Here is a 14,250-nt window from a genome sequence, read left to right as displayed (position 1 = left end):
GCCTCTGTGGCAACACTGCCACTTCCTCTTCTGTCTGAAACCTTCCTCTTATGTAGACATTTGTGACTGCATTTTAAGGTCACCAGATCATGCAAGACAATCTCCCCTTCTTTCTCAAGACCCTTCATCACATCTGCAAAGCCCATTTTTTGCCAACTAAAGTAACATTCACACGTTGCAGGGATAAGGATGTGGCTATCTTTTGGGGAATCATTACTCATCCGATCAGCATGGTAAAGCTTGCAAGTAAACTAAAATTTTGTCACTTTGTTCACAAATCAATTTAGCAGAAGATGGGAATAGGACTAATTATAACCCGTATCCCCACAACAACTCCTAAGTTATTTCCTTATAAATACAAATCCCATACAGGACAATCTTGGGTAATTATTATTCTACACTCATAAGTTTCCTGGTTTGGTTAGATTACATTGTCCCTCTGTTTATAGTGTTACGATAACAATTAGTTGACTCCTACAGGTCCAAACTGCTATTTAAACTGCAATTTGAGTTCCCAGAGGGCAGAAAGTTCTGTTTGAATTATTTTACAGCCAAAGTTGCTTTTTATTGTTTTGGGATGCATTCTCTACTTATACCACAATTTTCAAGGATGATTATTTCAGGTAGGCTTTCTGAGAGACTCCACGTGGTTGACAACTATGATCAATCCCACTGGTGAAACCAGACTCGAAATAAACTTATCTGCAGGGTCCATGTCTGATTGGCAACCTTCCAGGCTGCTGTGCATGTATGGGTAAGGTAGAGGCAAAGAATGAAGTAAGTTGGCTCTACCAGCTCTCTGTGGAGCCTTGTTTCACAGTAGGAGGGGTGGATGCTCTCGAGAAACTCCACCATTCATACCAACAAACTTCTTTTGCTTCATATACTAACATTTCCAGATATTCCTATTTTCAATTCACTGTGAATTTACCCAATAGCATAATAAATGAATAAACTACCTTTCTTTTTTTTGAGACAGAGTCTCACTCTGTCACCCAGGCTGGAATGCAGGGGCGCGATCTCGGCTCACTGCAACCTCCGCCTCCCAGGTTCAAGCGATTCTTCTGCCTCAGCCTCCTGTGTAGCTGGGACCACAGGCGCCTGCCACCACACCCAGCTATTTTTTGTATTTTTAGTAGAGACGGGATTTCACTGTGTTAGTCAGGATGGTCTTGATCTCCTGACCTTGTGATCCGCCCACCTCAGCCTGCCAAAGTGCTGGGATTAAAGGCGTGAGCCACTGTGCCCAGCCTAAACTACCTATCTTTCTATTTAAAAAATAGATAGAAGAGCTTGAATGTAATATTTATTTGGTGAATTTACATGTGAGGTCATTTACAAAAGAAAGATACAGACAGATGCAGCTTTCAGTGCAGTTTCAAATATTTTCACAATAGGCAATAGTCCAGGAAAATTTGGAATGACAGTATAGAATGGCACATGCTTCAGTTTCCTTTGTGTTCCTCTACCCAACCCCAAGGTGAAAGAAGGGAGAAGAGTAGAAGAAAATGTCAGTGTTAATGTAAATACAGCCATGCAAATAAAAACTTTTTTAAAGTCAGAGATCATTCAGAGATGTAGAACATTTCTGTATTCGGGGCCTATCAGAAGGTGCATAATTTAAAAACAAAATGCAGAGGTCTCAAACTTTCCATCATCCAAATCATCTTGAATTATATTAACTGCACCAACTAATTAGTGGTCTCCCCAATATTTTCCAAAGATTGACTTTGAAAGGGAGTCATTTCTAATAGTTTCTTTAAAAGATAGCATTTGTAGACAAATCTTTTTGGTTTCAACAGAATTAAGCACCCTTAAGGGGTATAAAAATGCTCCTTTATTCCCAACAGTGTAAACCATAATTATAATTCGTTCTTAAATAAACCTCTCCCCATCCTGAGTATTTCAAAACAAAAGACCGCTGAAGAACACAACCCTTCCCTCACCAGAACAATCTAGCATATAAGCACAAGGATGGTCTATAAAAGTGGAAATTCGAAATAAATCTTAAAGTGATTTCTAAGTAAGGAGGCGGAGTAAAGATAAAACACTGCTGTCAGTATCCCTAGTGAAGACCTGGACCTGGGTGGGTAGGTAGTCCTTAGAGATCAAGGTTAGCTCACTACAAAAAAAGGACTCTACATGTCCTCAGCATCTTCAAAAATAAGTGGCTCAAAATTCCTTAAGCACATGTAGTCATAGTTAAAGCACTAAACTTGTTATTTCAGGAAATACTATGCTCTGGCTCCAAGTCTTACATCCTTTTTGACCCTTTAGCCACATTTTCTTCACTAGAAATTTTAAGCTATTTCAGTACTCCCATATATCACACTTACTCTACCTTTATTTGGGTTATACATACAAGCAATCTGCACTTTGATTTTTTAAAAGTTCTAAAATTTTTTAAAGACATGGGGTCTCACTATATTGCCCAGGGTGGAGTGCAGTGGCTATTCGCAGGTGCAATCATCATGGCACATTACAGCCTCGAGCTTCTGGTCTCAAGCCTCTTGCCTCAGCCTCCCAAGTAGCTGAGACTATAAATAGTATATACAGTGCCACTGTACCCTCTATCCTACACTTTTAAAAGCACACCATTAAATAGTACTAATTATTATAGAAAATAGTTACAGACAATTATAAACACACTTCTGTTTCATCTTACCTCTTTGTCTGGTCCACTCCCCCATCAATACTCAGTCTTCCAGCACATATCTCAATCAGAATATTTTGCATCTGCATAATTTACTGTAAGAAAATCTGCTGTTGTGGACTTTAAGAACAATGTACATTATCCATTAGAGTGGAAAGGGGCCAAGAGGATTAATAAGTGCCACCAAGTTTCTAAAACTCTGCAGAATCAGAGGCATTGTGCATGCTGACAATGGTTTAAAGGGTCTCTCAATTTTACTTTAATCCCCCATTGAACCTGTTTCTTTCAAAAAATCAACTGAAAGCAGTTAATTGAATATAAATCTATTTTACAGCATTTACTATGTTAATTTAAAAATCAACATGCTGTAAAATACTTACATTATTCACACATATATATAAAGACGAAATCATCCAGAACATAATCAACTCCCAACCCCCATTAAAAAAAAAAAATCAACAAATCAGTTTTTATTTGCATGGCCAATTATCACTTGTACTCTTTGCAACTTTATTTAAATATCCCTTTAACATGTTCTAATCTTTTGTTGCACAGGGAATAAAAGCTGCAAGACTGCAAACTTCCTTCAACAGCCACACCCACAACACCTAGACATGAAACAGATGTAACAAGTAACAACACCACAAACAGAAATACTAATTTCCACCATTCAACACAGTTCATGACAGTGTCTTTAGGGTTCAGTTGAAGAGGGGGTAAACTTTTAAAAAGAGGGTCAGTCTGCTTTCCCCCTATTTTATAATGTTGGTGGTTTTAATCCGTATTTCTTGGCAACTTCTGTCTGGGCATGGGCGGCATCGCAGAGTGAATACAGATGGGCCATCTCCATTTCCGATTTGGCCAGGTTAATAGCTTTGTTGAACATGTCAATGGCTTTCTCCATGTTTCCTCTAAAAGAACAAAATTTTTAAGTCTCAGATTCAACAAGCACTTCACAATATTCAATGAAGGTTGTAAGTGATGCTACATGAACTCTGACCGCTAAGTTTCTACTATGATTCTGGTAAAATGCTTCTTTTATAATAAACAAGAGTACCTACCACATTGAAAGCACTCAATGAATGTTAACTACTATTACAAATATTATGTGCTTACATTATATCTCTTGTATTCTGTGTTTACTGATAAGAACAGTGAGACTACGGAAATTAATTGGCTTATCTAAAAATCACAATTCCGTCTGGTTCCTAAATTCTGCATGTTTCTACTGTTATGAGAGTCCTTTGGAAAGCAGTAACATAATCTTGGGACACTAATGACATGCAAGGGCCTCACCTTCACAGACTGATGTGGGCTCCCCTCTTTCCGCTTCATCTCTTACCAGCACGTCCCCAACCCCATGCACCTCTACTCTTCAGGCAGTCTATGTGAGTTCCCTGATGTACTACTGCACACTCTACCTACATACAATACTCAGATTTATTGCCTCTGCCTGATTCTGGTCAAATCCACAGCTATCTAAGAACCGTTTTAAGTAACTAGTATTAGCTACATATATATGCAATCCTACGAAGAATATTAAGTCCCTACTATACACACACACACACACACACACCTACCTGCATATATAGTTTAACTGGCATACATGTTAGTGAGGTCATTTTACTGGCATATGTGCCAGTTAGACTCTATATATGCCAGTAAGAAGTACCACTAGGGTGACTATATTTAATCCCCTATTACAATATATGGCAACGTGATAGACTTATTTTTAAAAAAACTTTTTTCAAGAGTTCATGTTCTGGCATTAGGCCAAGAGCAAGCAACTCTGCAAAATCCTAGGATAATCTGCAATTTCATTTATTCAAATTCACTTATTTAATTGTAAGGTAAGGTTCAGAATGGATTTTTTAAAAGTTCAATTAACATGTGAACAAAATTCCATCAAACCCTAAATCAGAGGTCTTTAATTAACCCAGGATCTATGAAAGCCTTAAATTAAAAGCAAAGTGTTTTTGTGTGCATTATTCTAAGAAGAATCCACAGCATTACTCAAAAAAGATTAAGAACTACCACCCTATCCTATTCTAGTACAAGAATATTTTATTCACATTAACAAATTAGCAATTAAGAAACAATTTAGGCTGGGTGTGGTGGCTCACACCTGTAATCCCAGCACTTCAGGAGGCTGAGATGGGCAAATCACTTGAGGCCAAGAGTTTGAGACCAGCCTGGCTAATATGGCAAAACCCCATCTCTGCTAAAAATACAAAAAGTTAGCTGGGCATGGTGGTGTGTTCCTGTAGTCCCAGCTACTTGGGTGGCTGAGGCACAAGAATTGCTTGAACCCGGGAGGCAGAGGTTGCAGAGTCAAGATTGCACCACTGTACTCTAGTCCGGGCTGGAGGTATCTCACAAAAAGGAGAGAAAAAAAAAAAAAAAAAAAACTTAGTATTTACATGCCATTGTGGGTACAGAATGGTTCAAAAGAAACATACTTTTTTTTTTTCCACCAGCCTATATATATTCTGCCTACTGTAGAGCAAGGAGAGGACTACAGGAGGGGCTGAATGATAGGGAATTAAGAAAACTCATGCTGCTTCCTGACAAGTGATAGTGTCAAGATCAGTGACTTTGGCATCAGTGATATCAGAGCTCAAACCCTGTCTTCTCTATTGGCTTACTGTGCAACCTTGTAAACCTAAGCAGTCTGGGCATCAGTTAAACTAGGGATCACATAATCTCCACCTTTATTAAAGATGGGGGTGAAGATTAATTGAAAGAGTACTTAGAAAACACCTAAAGTTCAGTACTGGCCTAGAGTAGGAAGCTCAAATGAATGGCAATGCCAATATTAAGATGGTACACAGTAAATCTCATATATAAAATAGTTGTCACCTTTTAATGGTGGATCTTAACAGCAATTCTGGATAAACATTTACACAAAATAAGAGGTTAAGGACAGAGCTGCAAAAAAGATTGTTATCCAACTCTGATTTTAAAGAAAATTCAGGGGCTCTGAGTTGATGTTGCGACTTGCCCAGTTATTTGGCTGGATGCTTCTCAGTAGGAGGGTCCCGATTTTCTGGCAACTTGGCTACCAATCCTTATGTCACTGCCTAAGCACATTACGGGCATTTTTTTTTCCCCCAAAAGGAATAAAAAGGAAAGAACATAACAGACTTTAACACGTATGTAACAAGAACAAAAAGCTAAATATCTATGGAGCTGCCATATGTTTCCTAATAACAGACTCCAGAAGTTACCTTTGTACTTCAATAGTTCCCATGGTTTCATAGGCAAAATCACATTTATTGTCAATTTCAATAGCCTTGCTGATAAGTTCCAAACCTCTATCCAGATCTTGCTTCCACTGAAGTTGAAGTAAACTGCAAATGCAAAAAAATAGTCAGATATGACCATGGCCCAGTATCAGTAGAAATACACATGTATTAATATGACTCAATTTCTACCTTCAATGAACTTATAAGTTAACTTATAAGGAAAAACAAAACCTAAAGCAATATATAATCAGCATCAAATTGTGTTTTTTTCTCAACTTATATTGGTTTTCTAGTCTAAGTTCCTTATTACAAAAACTGTTCAAGGTCTAAGCTCTATTACTAACTTATCTTGCATCCCTTATTTTTCACTTTATATAAATTTAAGTGAAATTTCTTGGGATAATTCAAGTACACAAAGGCCACGAACACTTGTGTATGCTTCCTATTTTGATATAAGCAACAGCTGACAGGATATTCAGTTTGAAATTAAAACCCTTAACATAGAGCAAAAATAGTACGTTAATTTCTTTCTTTTTTTTTTTTTTTTTGTTGAGACAGAGCCTCACTCTGCCGCCCAGGCTGGAACGCAATGGTGTAATCTTGGCTCACTGCAACCTCCACCTCCTGGGTTCAAGTGATTCTCACTCCTTAGCCTCCTGAGTAGCTGGGAATCGGGCATGTGCCACCACACCCGGCTAATTTTTTGTAGTTTTAGTAGACACTGGGTTTCACCATGTTGGCCAGGCAGGTTTCGAACTCCCTACTTCAGGTGATCCGCCCGCCTTGGCCTCCCAAAGTACTAGGATTACAGGTGTGAGCCACTGCGCCTAGCCTCCTTAACTAATTTCTGTAAGAATGAAAAGACATCCAGGAGCATTAAGAAGTTTGTCAATTAACTTCTCTACCACAGTCCCCTTCCTCAGTGGCCAAAATAAATACATTTTATTACTAGGCAAGAAATTCATTATCTCATTGAAACAAGCACAAAAATACATACCCTTTATGGACATACGTTGTGGCATTATCTGGTTCCAAATCAATACATTTATCATACATTTCATCAGCTTTACCAAACTGTTGTTGATCTGTTAATGCCTATGTGAGGAGATACTTCAGTTATATTAAGGTAACTGTCAACCTAAGCAGTTAAAAGTGTATTTATTGTTCATTATAAAAATTTACTTCATTTATTCATTATTACAAAATTATCATGTTTTGGGGATACAGACTGATTTACATTTTACAACTTAATTGTTGGAGTTTTTAGGTGGCACTGCTGTAAATATAAAATCTTAACTGTCCTCTTTCTTCAGCAAGTGGTTACCTGCCATAGCAGATAATCTCTGGTAAACAATACAGATAATCCCATTCTTAGTGACGGCTCTAATATCACATTCTCATAGGTACAGTCACATCACTTATTCATGATTTATCATAATAACAGCTCAAGGGAATTTTTTTTTTTTTTTGGAGACAGAGTTTCATTCTTGTCACCCAGGCTGGGGTGCAATGGCACAATCTCTGCTCACTGCAACCTCCGCCTCTTGGGTTCAAGTGATCCCCCTGCCTCAGCCTCCTGAGTAACTGGGACTACAGGCCCACAACACCTTGCTTGGCTAATTTTTGTATTTTTAATAGAGATGGGGTTTCACTATGTTGGCCAGGTTGGACTCAAACTCCTGACCTCAGGTGATCCACCCACCTTGGCCTCCCAAAGTTTTGGGATTACAGGAGTGAGCCACCGCGCCCAGCCAGGGAATTATCTTAAGGGCAATATTCATCTGGAGGTATAAATTAAGATGTATGTGTTAAATGTCTTCAGAGCTGTTTCTCTGAAATTACTGATTTTTTAAAAAGCAGCTATAACTGCTTCAACTAATACATCTCCAAAAATAATTTCCTAATATTATCTAATACCTAGCCCATATTCGGTTAACCCTGGTTATTTATAAGATGACTTTTAAGAACTATGTGAGTCATTATATTTGGCTGTATGGCTCTTAGTCTTTTCATACCTAAAATAAGCTAACTTAAATGAAATATTTTAAAAATCTCTCTTAAAAATATCAAAGAAATATTGTCAGCACATCTTCTTTATAATAAAAATCAGAAAGATGTAGAAAGTAGAAATATTTTTATAGCTTCCACCATTGTGAGCATGGATGCCTTCCTGATATATTTATCTATCTCTATTTACCTCCCTATTCGTTTTCTTTCACATGGTTTAGTTCATTTTGCACACAATTTTCCCTTTAATAACAGGCAGTGCTATATCTTGCTTTGTTAACTTTAATGTATTTGTAACTTTTAATGGCTGCATAATATACCATTAAGTGAGTGTACTACAATTCTGCAAACATAATTCAATCTTCTGTTGAACATTTAGGATTTTCCCCAATTGTTTGTCACAGTTAACAATAATGTAATAAATACTTATTTTGAAAACAAAAGAAGCAGCTATAATCAGCTATCTTAAGGCAAATCCCACGGCTGAAATGTAAGGCACAGTTCTGTGGATATCAGACTATGCTCAAGTTGTAACTTTGCGAGCTGGCCAGCATCTAAACCAAAGCTTTGAGGGCCAAAAAAGTTACACTAAGTATATACACACACACACACACACACATACATACATGTACTGTATGCATATATAAAGTTACATATACTATATAGTGAAGCTAAAATTAGAAAACAGATCAAAGAAAAGAAATCTGAGTGCAAAATGACTGTAATAATGCTAATGCTGATGAGAAGACAGCTCATACAAACCAAACCTATCTTGAAGGCAGAACAGTAATAGGGAAATACGCTATTGGTAAAGTTCTGCAGAAGAGCTGTGCCCCAGTAGCGGTTGCTATTCAGTGGCCTTTGCTCTTCTAGATGCTTAGAGAAATCTGCACCAAAAAAGCCCTTCTGAATTCCATGACAATGATGAGGATGTTGCTGTCACTTCCCGGTTTGTTACTAATTATAAGGCATAAACTCACCCATTCATAGGATTAAAATGTACACTTCAATGCAGTTATATATAAGACCTACCTCTAAAGAACTGATCCAACACAAACCAATTTTCTCATAGTTCCACCCTCAATAAACCCTTAAAATCCTTGTGAAATTGTTCTTATAACCTGCCTAGCGATACCATGAAGGAAATTAGAAACAAAATAAGCAACCTTAGGAATGGTTTAAGGAGAGGGGTCAACCAGGGATGGTTTTATATATATATATATATATATATATATATTTTGGAAATACAGTCTCACTCTGTTGCCCAGCCTGGAGTGCAGTGGTGCAATCTCAGCTCACTGCAACCTCTGCCTCCTGGGTTCAAGTGATTCTCCTACCTCAGCCTCCCGAGTTGCTGGGATAACAGGTGTGCACCAAACCACACCCAGCTAATTTGTGTATTTTTAGTAGAGATGGGGTTTCTCTGTGCTGGCCAGGCTAGTCTCAAACTCCTGGCTCAAGTGATCTGCCCGCCTCAGCCTCTCAAAGTGCTGGGATTGCAGGCAGGAGCCACCACGCACAGCCAGGGGATAGTAATTTGTTATTGTTTCCTATTTCTGTGCTGTGGAGAAAAACCCAACATGTCTTTTGTAATTAAAAAGAAAAATTAAGTATATAGAGCATCAGTCCCCAACACTTTCCCAGCACTTCCGGCGCCACGGACTGGTTTTGTGGAAGACAATTTTTCCATGGATGGGGGTGGGAGGAGGAGGGATGGTTTTGGGATGAAACTGTTCCACCTCAGATCATCAGGCATGAGAATCTAATGCTGCTGCTGATTTGACAGTGACAGGAGGTGGAGCGCAGGTAGTGAAGCTTGCCCAATGCTCACCCGCTGGGCGGCCCCATTCCTAAGAGGCCACAAAGCACCTGTACCCCGATATAGAGTATTGAGATGGCTAGTCTATGCAGATACCAAAACCAATTTTCAGCTTTAAGAAAGAAAACTGAGTCATTCAGAGGTCATTTATTTGAGGGGAAAATGTATGACCATGACCTACAAGAAGCTAATCATTTTCATTTAAATGGATGATTTAAAACTAAGAAGTTTTCAAGAATTTCAGACAACAATAAGAAAGTTAAAACAATTCAGATATAAATCCTGCTTTCCATACCTTCAATCCTAAACCAAGAGAGTTTCAAGAATTTTAGATAAAGCAAAGATAAATTAAAATTAACTGTTACAACAACCTAGCCACATAAAAAGGCAGTGACCAAACAGAAAGAAATGCCTTTCTGTGGATATTTTCTCCACCAATTGCATACGGTAATTTTTTCCGAAGGCAATTACTTTTTGCAAAACCAATCCAAATGAAGATAGGAGAGAAATTTTTGCCTGAAGCTTCCCCATATTGAGTTTAGGGCCATGATTTCCAAACTGTGTAACAAAGGAGCCTCTTCTGAGGTGATTCAGGACCAACCAGGAGCCATGAGAATCAATCAGCAACAAAGCCACCTGCTTCCAAAGAAGCTGCAACCATGACAGCACTGTTTTCTGATTTCCATACTGAGATGTAGCATACGTTTGCAGTTATTTTTTAAAAATCTGAAAGAACATTTACCTGGGCATATAGTGCATAGCCTTCGGCACACCTTGGAAATTTCTTTATGACTTCTTCAAAACCTTTCATAGCTGCTTGGATTTGTGAAGAGTTGTTTCCCGTATATGCCTGGCGGTACTATAAAAAAATCAAAACAGGCCTGTCAAATCAAGAACTCAAAAACTCATGGAATGTTAACATAAACATACAAAATTACATAAATATTTCCAAAAAACAGGTGATTTGCTAACACAATCTGCAGCATCTAAAAGGGTTCCAAGTAGGTATCTCAGCAGCAGAGAGCCAAACGTTATGTACAACTATGACTCCATGGCCACTATACAATTTCAAGATGTTCAATACTGCAGAAGAGGGCATACTACTAATCTGTAAGAAGTGAACTTTGCAATAAATGAATTTTAAAGCTAGTAAAATTTTTGTCATTTTTTTTCATTTATAATATACATTTGTGACACAATTTCTTCCTTTAAATGGAAAATTCTTTTAGAACTCTAGCCATATAGCTAACTGGAAGTACCTTATTTTACTAGAAATGCACTTTAAAAAAAAAAACACAACCTTTTGAGCTTTGTGTTTCTGAATATTAAGAAATAGTTCTATGAAACAGGGGTGAGAGAGCAAGTTACATGGTGTCATGTTTACAGAGTATTTCCTCAAAATGTTTTTGCTCTTTATATTGATTTATGGTGGAGAAGCAGGGAGACCAGTTCTGTTTACGGAAATATAAAATCAGGGACAAACATCTATCAAGATGAATCCAAACAAATGTCTAGAGAAATACAAGAGCTAGGTATTAATCAGCACCTTTTTTCCTCAGTAGTTATCCTTTGGGAAAGAAAGAGAAGACTTTGTAGACAATGAGATACTGATTTTTGTTGACACTGGAAAATAAAGGTGATGTTTAGGAAAATACAAAAGATAGTAGTACCTACCAATGCAAAACATTTCTGTGCTTGTGCCAGAGCAGACTCAGGTCTTAACCTAATACATTCATCAAAATCTGCCACTGCTTCTTCAACTTGATCAAGGAGTATTTTCAGCTAAGAAAAAAATACGTAAATAAATGTAATTCAAATAGGTCCACCAGTCAAGTATGTTCTGTGTCTCATCTCTATTATTACAGCTCAGCATAATGCTGAGCATGTAGTAATTATTCAATACATAATTACTTTCTAGAAAGAGAATTTAAAAATCTTGAAATTTAAAAGGCAAGATTCCAAAACTTAAAAATGGTATCCAACTTTTAGAAAGGACCACAAGCCAACCATTTCTGCACTGCAATTCTGACCACTATTAAGCAAGAAACCCCTTCTTCTAGAAAATGAAACATCCTGTACATTCTAATATCAAGGCAGGTTAGACATCAGATAATTACCTTTCAAATTAATCTTCAGACACTACCAGTAAAGATCAAAATGTCAAGAATTTTAAGAGGTTAAAATCAACACTTAACACCCTTCTGAAAGAAATACAGTCATGCATAATTACATTTCAATCAACAGACCGCATATACAACAGTGGTCCCAAGTCTGTAATACTGCATTTTTACTGTACCTTTTCTATGTTTAGATATGTTTTAGACACACGGTTACTTACTATTGTGTTACAACTGCCTATAATATTTGGTACAGTAACACGCTATATAGGTTTGTACCTTAGGAGCAACAGGCTACAACATACAGCTTAGGTGTATAGTAGGCTGTACCATCTAGGTTTGTACAAATACACTCTATGATGTTCGCACAACAAAATCGCCTAATAATGCACTTCCCAGGCAGGACCCATGACCCTATTAGGTAAAATTCTCCATTAGAAAGAACTTCAGCTCTTCTGTTATTATCATGCACAGCCCACACTTTCTACCATAAGGCATTCTAAGAAGCCATGTTAAGCCCATTATAAAGCCACGTTTTCCCTACCTGAGGCAGTAATTGGAAACTGTTTCTTCTCTATATATTTCCACTAAAAAACTAATATGCCTGTTACAAAACTTCAAAAGATAAATATATTTATTTTTACTATTTGGACAGTCCAGACTATTTCCTTGTATAGCAGGAAGCTCACAAAAATCATCCTGTTGATTCTAGAATTAACTCAGATTCCTTACTAAATGTTATTAATGTTTCACTCATTGAAAACCTATGAACCAGAAACACCAGAAAAACAAACTTGAACTAGTAAGCCAACAGTTTTTGCCTTCCTTTACTCTTTTTTCGTAAATACCAAAATTAAAGACAAATATTCAAGACAGACTAAACAAAGGCCAATTCAAACTGTAAACCACTGTGATACTTTGTTCACAGCTATCAGAAATTATATAAGAAAAATCAAGAAAATTATACAAGAAATTCTCAAAAATGGTATCAAGTAACTCAATCCAAAAGTCGGACCTCTTGGTAAGAAAATAGACTTACCTGTCCTCGGTGGTGATAAACATCTGCATTCTGAGGATCGATATCAGCAGCCATGTTAAAATCCTGAGTGGACAGCAAAGGCTGCTGCTGTTGCATGTACATGCTGCCTCTTTTGATGAGAGCATTTGCTCGAAGCTATATACCCCAAATGAGGAAAGGTTCATCATTACTTTTTTCTCCTCCAATCTAGTTTCTTTAAATAACAGCTTTTTTCTATCATCCACATATCACAAAGGTCACCCTTTTAAAGTATGCACATCAGCTGTTTTTAGTATATTCACTAAGTTGTGCATTGATTACCACTATCTAATTCCAGAACATTTTCATCACCCTTAAAAGAAATCCCATACAAATAAGCAGTCACTCTCCATCCCCGCTCACCTCCTACACTCTTCAGCCCCTAGAAACCACCAATCTATTTTCTATTTCTACGAATTTGTATATTCTGGATGTTTCATATAAGTGGAATCATACATTATATATAGCCTTTTGTATCTGGCTTCTTTGAGTTAGCATAATGTTTTCAAGGTTCATCCATATTGTAGCATGTATCAGTTTTTCATTCTTTTTGTTATGCCTGAAAAATATTCCATTGTACATATCCATTCACCAACTGATGGACATTTGAGCTTCTTTCACTTTTTGGCTACCATAAATAATGCTGCTATGAACATTCATATATAAGGTTTTTAAAAAAGTTTTTTAAAATAGAGATGACATTTTGCAGTGTTGCCCAGAGTAGTCTAGAACTCCTGGGTTCCCAAAGTGCTGGGATTACAGGTGTGAGCCTCCACACCCAGCTCTCATGTACAAGTTTTTGTGTTAATGAATGTACTAAATTCTCTTGGGTATATACCTAGGAGTGGAATGACTAGATCACACGGTAACTTTTTGAGGAACTGCCAAACTAATTTCCAAAAGGGCTTTCCCATTGTATTAATACATTTCCACCAGCAATGTATGAGGGTTCCAATTTTCCACATCTTCAAAAACACTTATTATTATCCACCATGTTTTTTATTAGAGCCTTACTGTCTTTTTGATTACAGCCATCCTAGGAGGTGTGAAGTGGCATCTCACTGTGGTTTTGATTTGCATTTCCCTAATGGCTAATGACACCATCTTGTCATTTATTATTGGTCATTTGTATATTCTTTGGAGAGATGTCTATTCAGATCCTTTGCCCATTTTTAACTTAGGTTGTCTTTTTATTGTTGAGCTCTTAGCAGAGTTCTTTATTCTGGATACAAGCTCCTAATCAGATACATGATTTATGAATATTTTTCCCATGTTGAGTGATGTGTTTTCTCTTTCTTGATGGTGTCTTTTCACACAGAAGTTTTGTTTTGCTGTTTTGAGACAGGATCTCT

At 37.3% G+C, this 14,250-nt stretch overlaps 1 protein-coding gene across 1 annotated transcript in view; it reads right to left on the bottom strand.

The window, feature by feature from the left end:
- Positions 1–1,293: 1,293 nt before the first annotated feature.
- Positions 1,294–14,250, bottom strand: part of TOMM70 (translocase of outer mitochondrial membrane 70) — a 39,642-nt gene continuing 26,685 nt past the window's right edge. Inside the window, exons 7-12 of the mRNA XM_023212076.3 lie at positions 12,881–13,015; positions 11,399–11,506; positions 10,467–10,583; positions 6,896–6,993; positions 5,881–6,003; positions 1,294–3,564 (exon numbers count right to left, since the gene is read on the bottom strand). Of these exons, the coding sequence (XP_023067844.1) occupies positions 3,411–3,564; positions 5,881–6,003; positions 6,896–6,993; positions 10,467–10,583; positions 11,399–11,506; positions 12,881–13,015 (735 nt within the window). The 3' untranslated portion in view covers positions 1,294–3,410. The remainder of the gene's footprint in view (positions 3,565–5,880; positions 6,004–6,895; positions 6,994–10,466; positions 10,584–11,398; positions 11,507–12,880; positions 13,016–14,250) is intronic.

This window comes from Piliocolobus tephrosceles, chromosome 2 (assembly GCF_002776525.5).
Source record: "Piliocolobus tephrosceles isolate RC106 chromosome 2, ASM277652v3, whole genome shotgun sequence".
Taxonomy (NCBI): Eukaryota; Metazoa; Chordata; class Mammalia; order Primates; family Cercopithecidae; genus Piliocolobus; species Piliocolobus tephrosceles.
The sequence above is the reverse complement of the archived record's forward strand: the minus strand, read 5'-3'. Positions and strand labels throughout refer to the sequence as shown.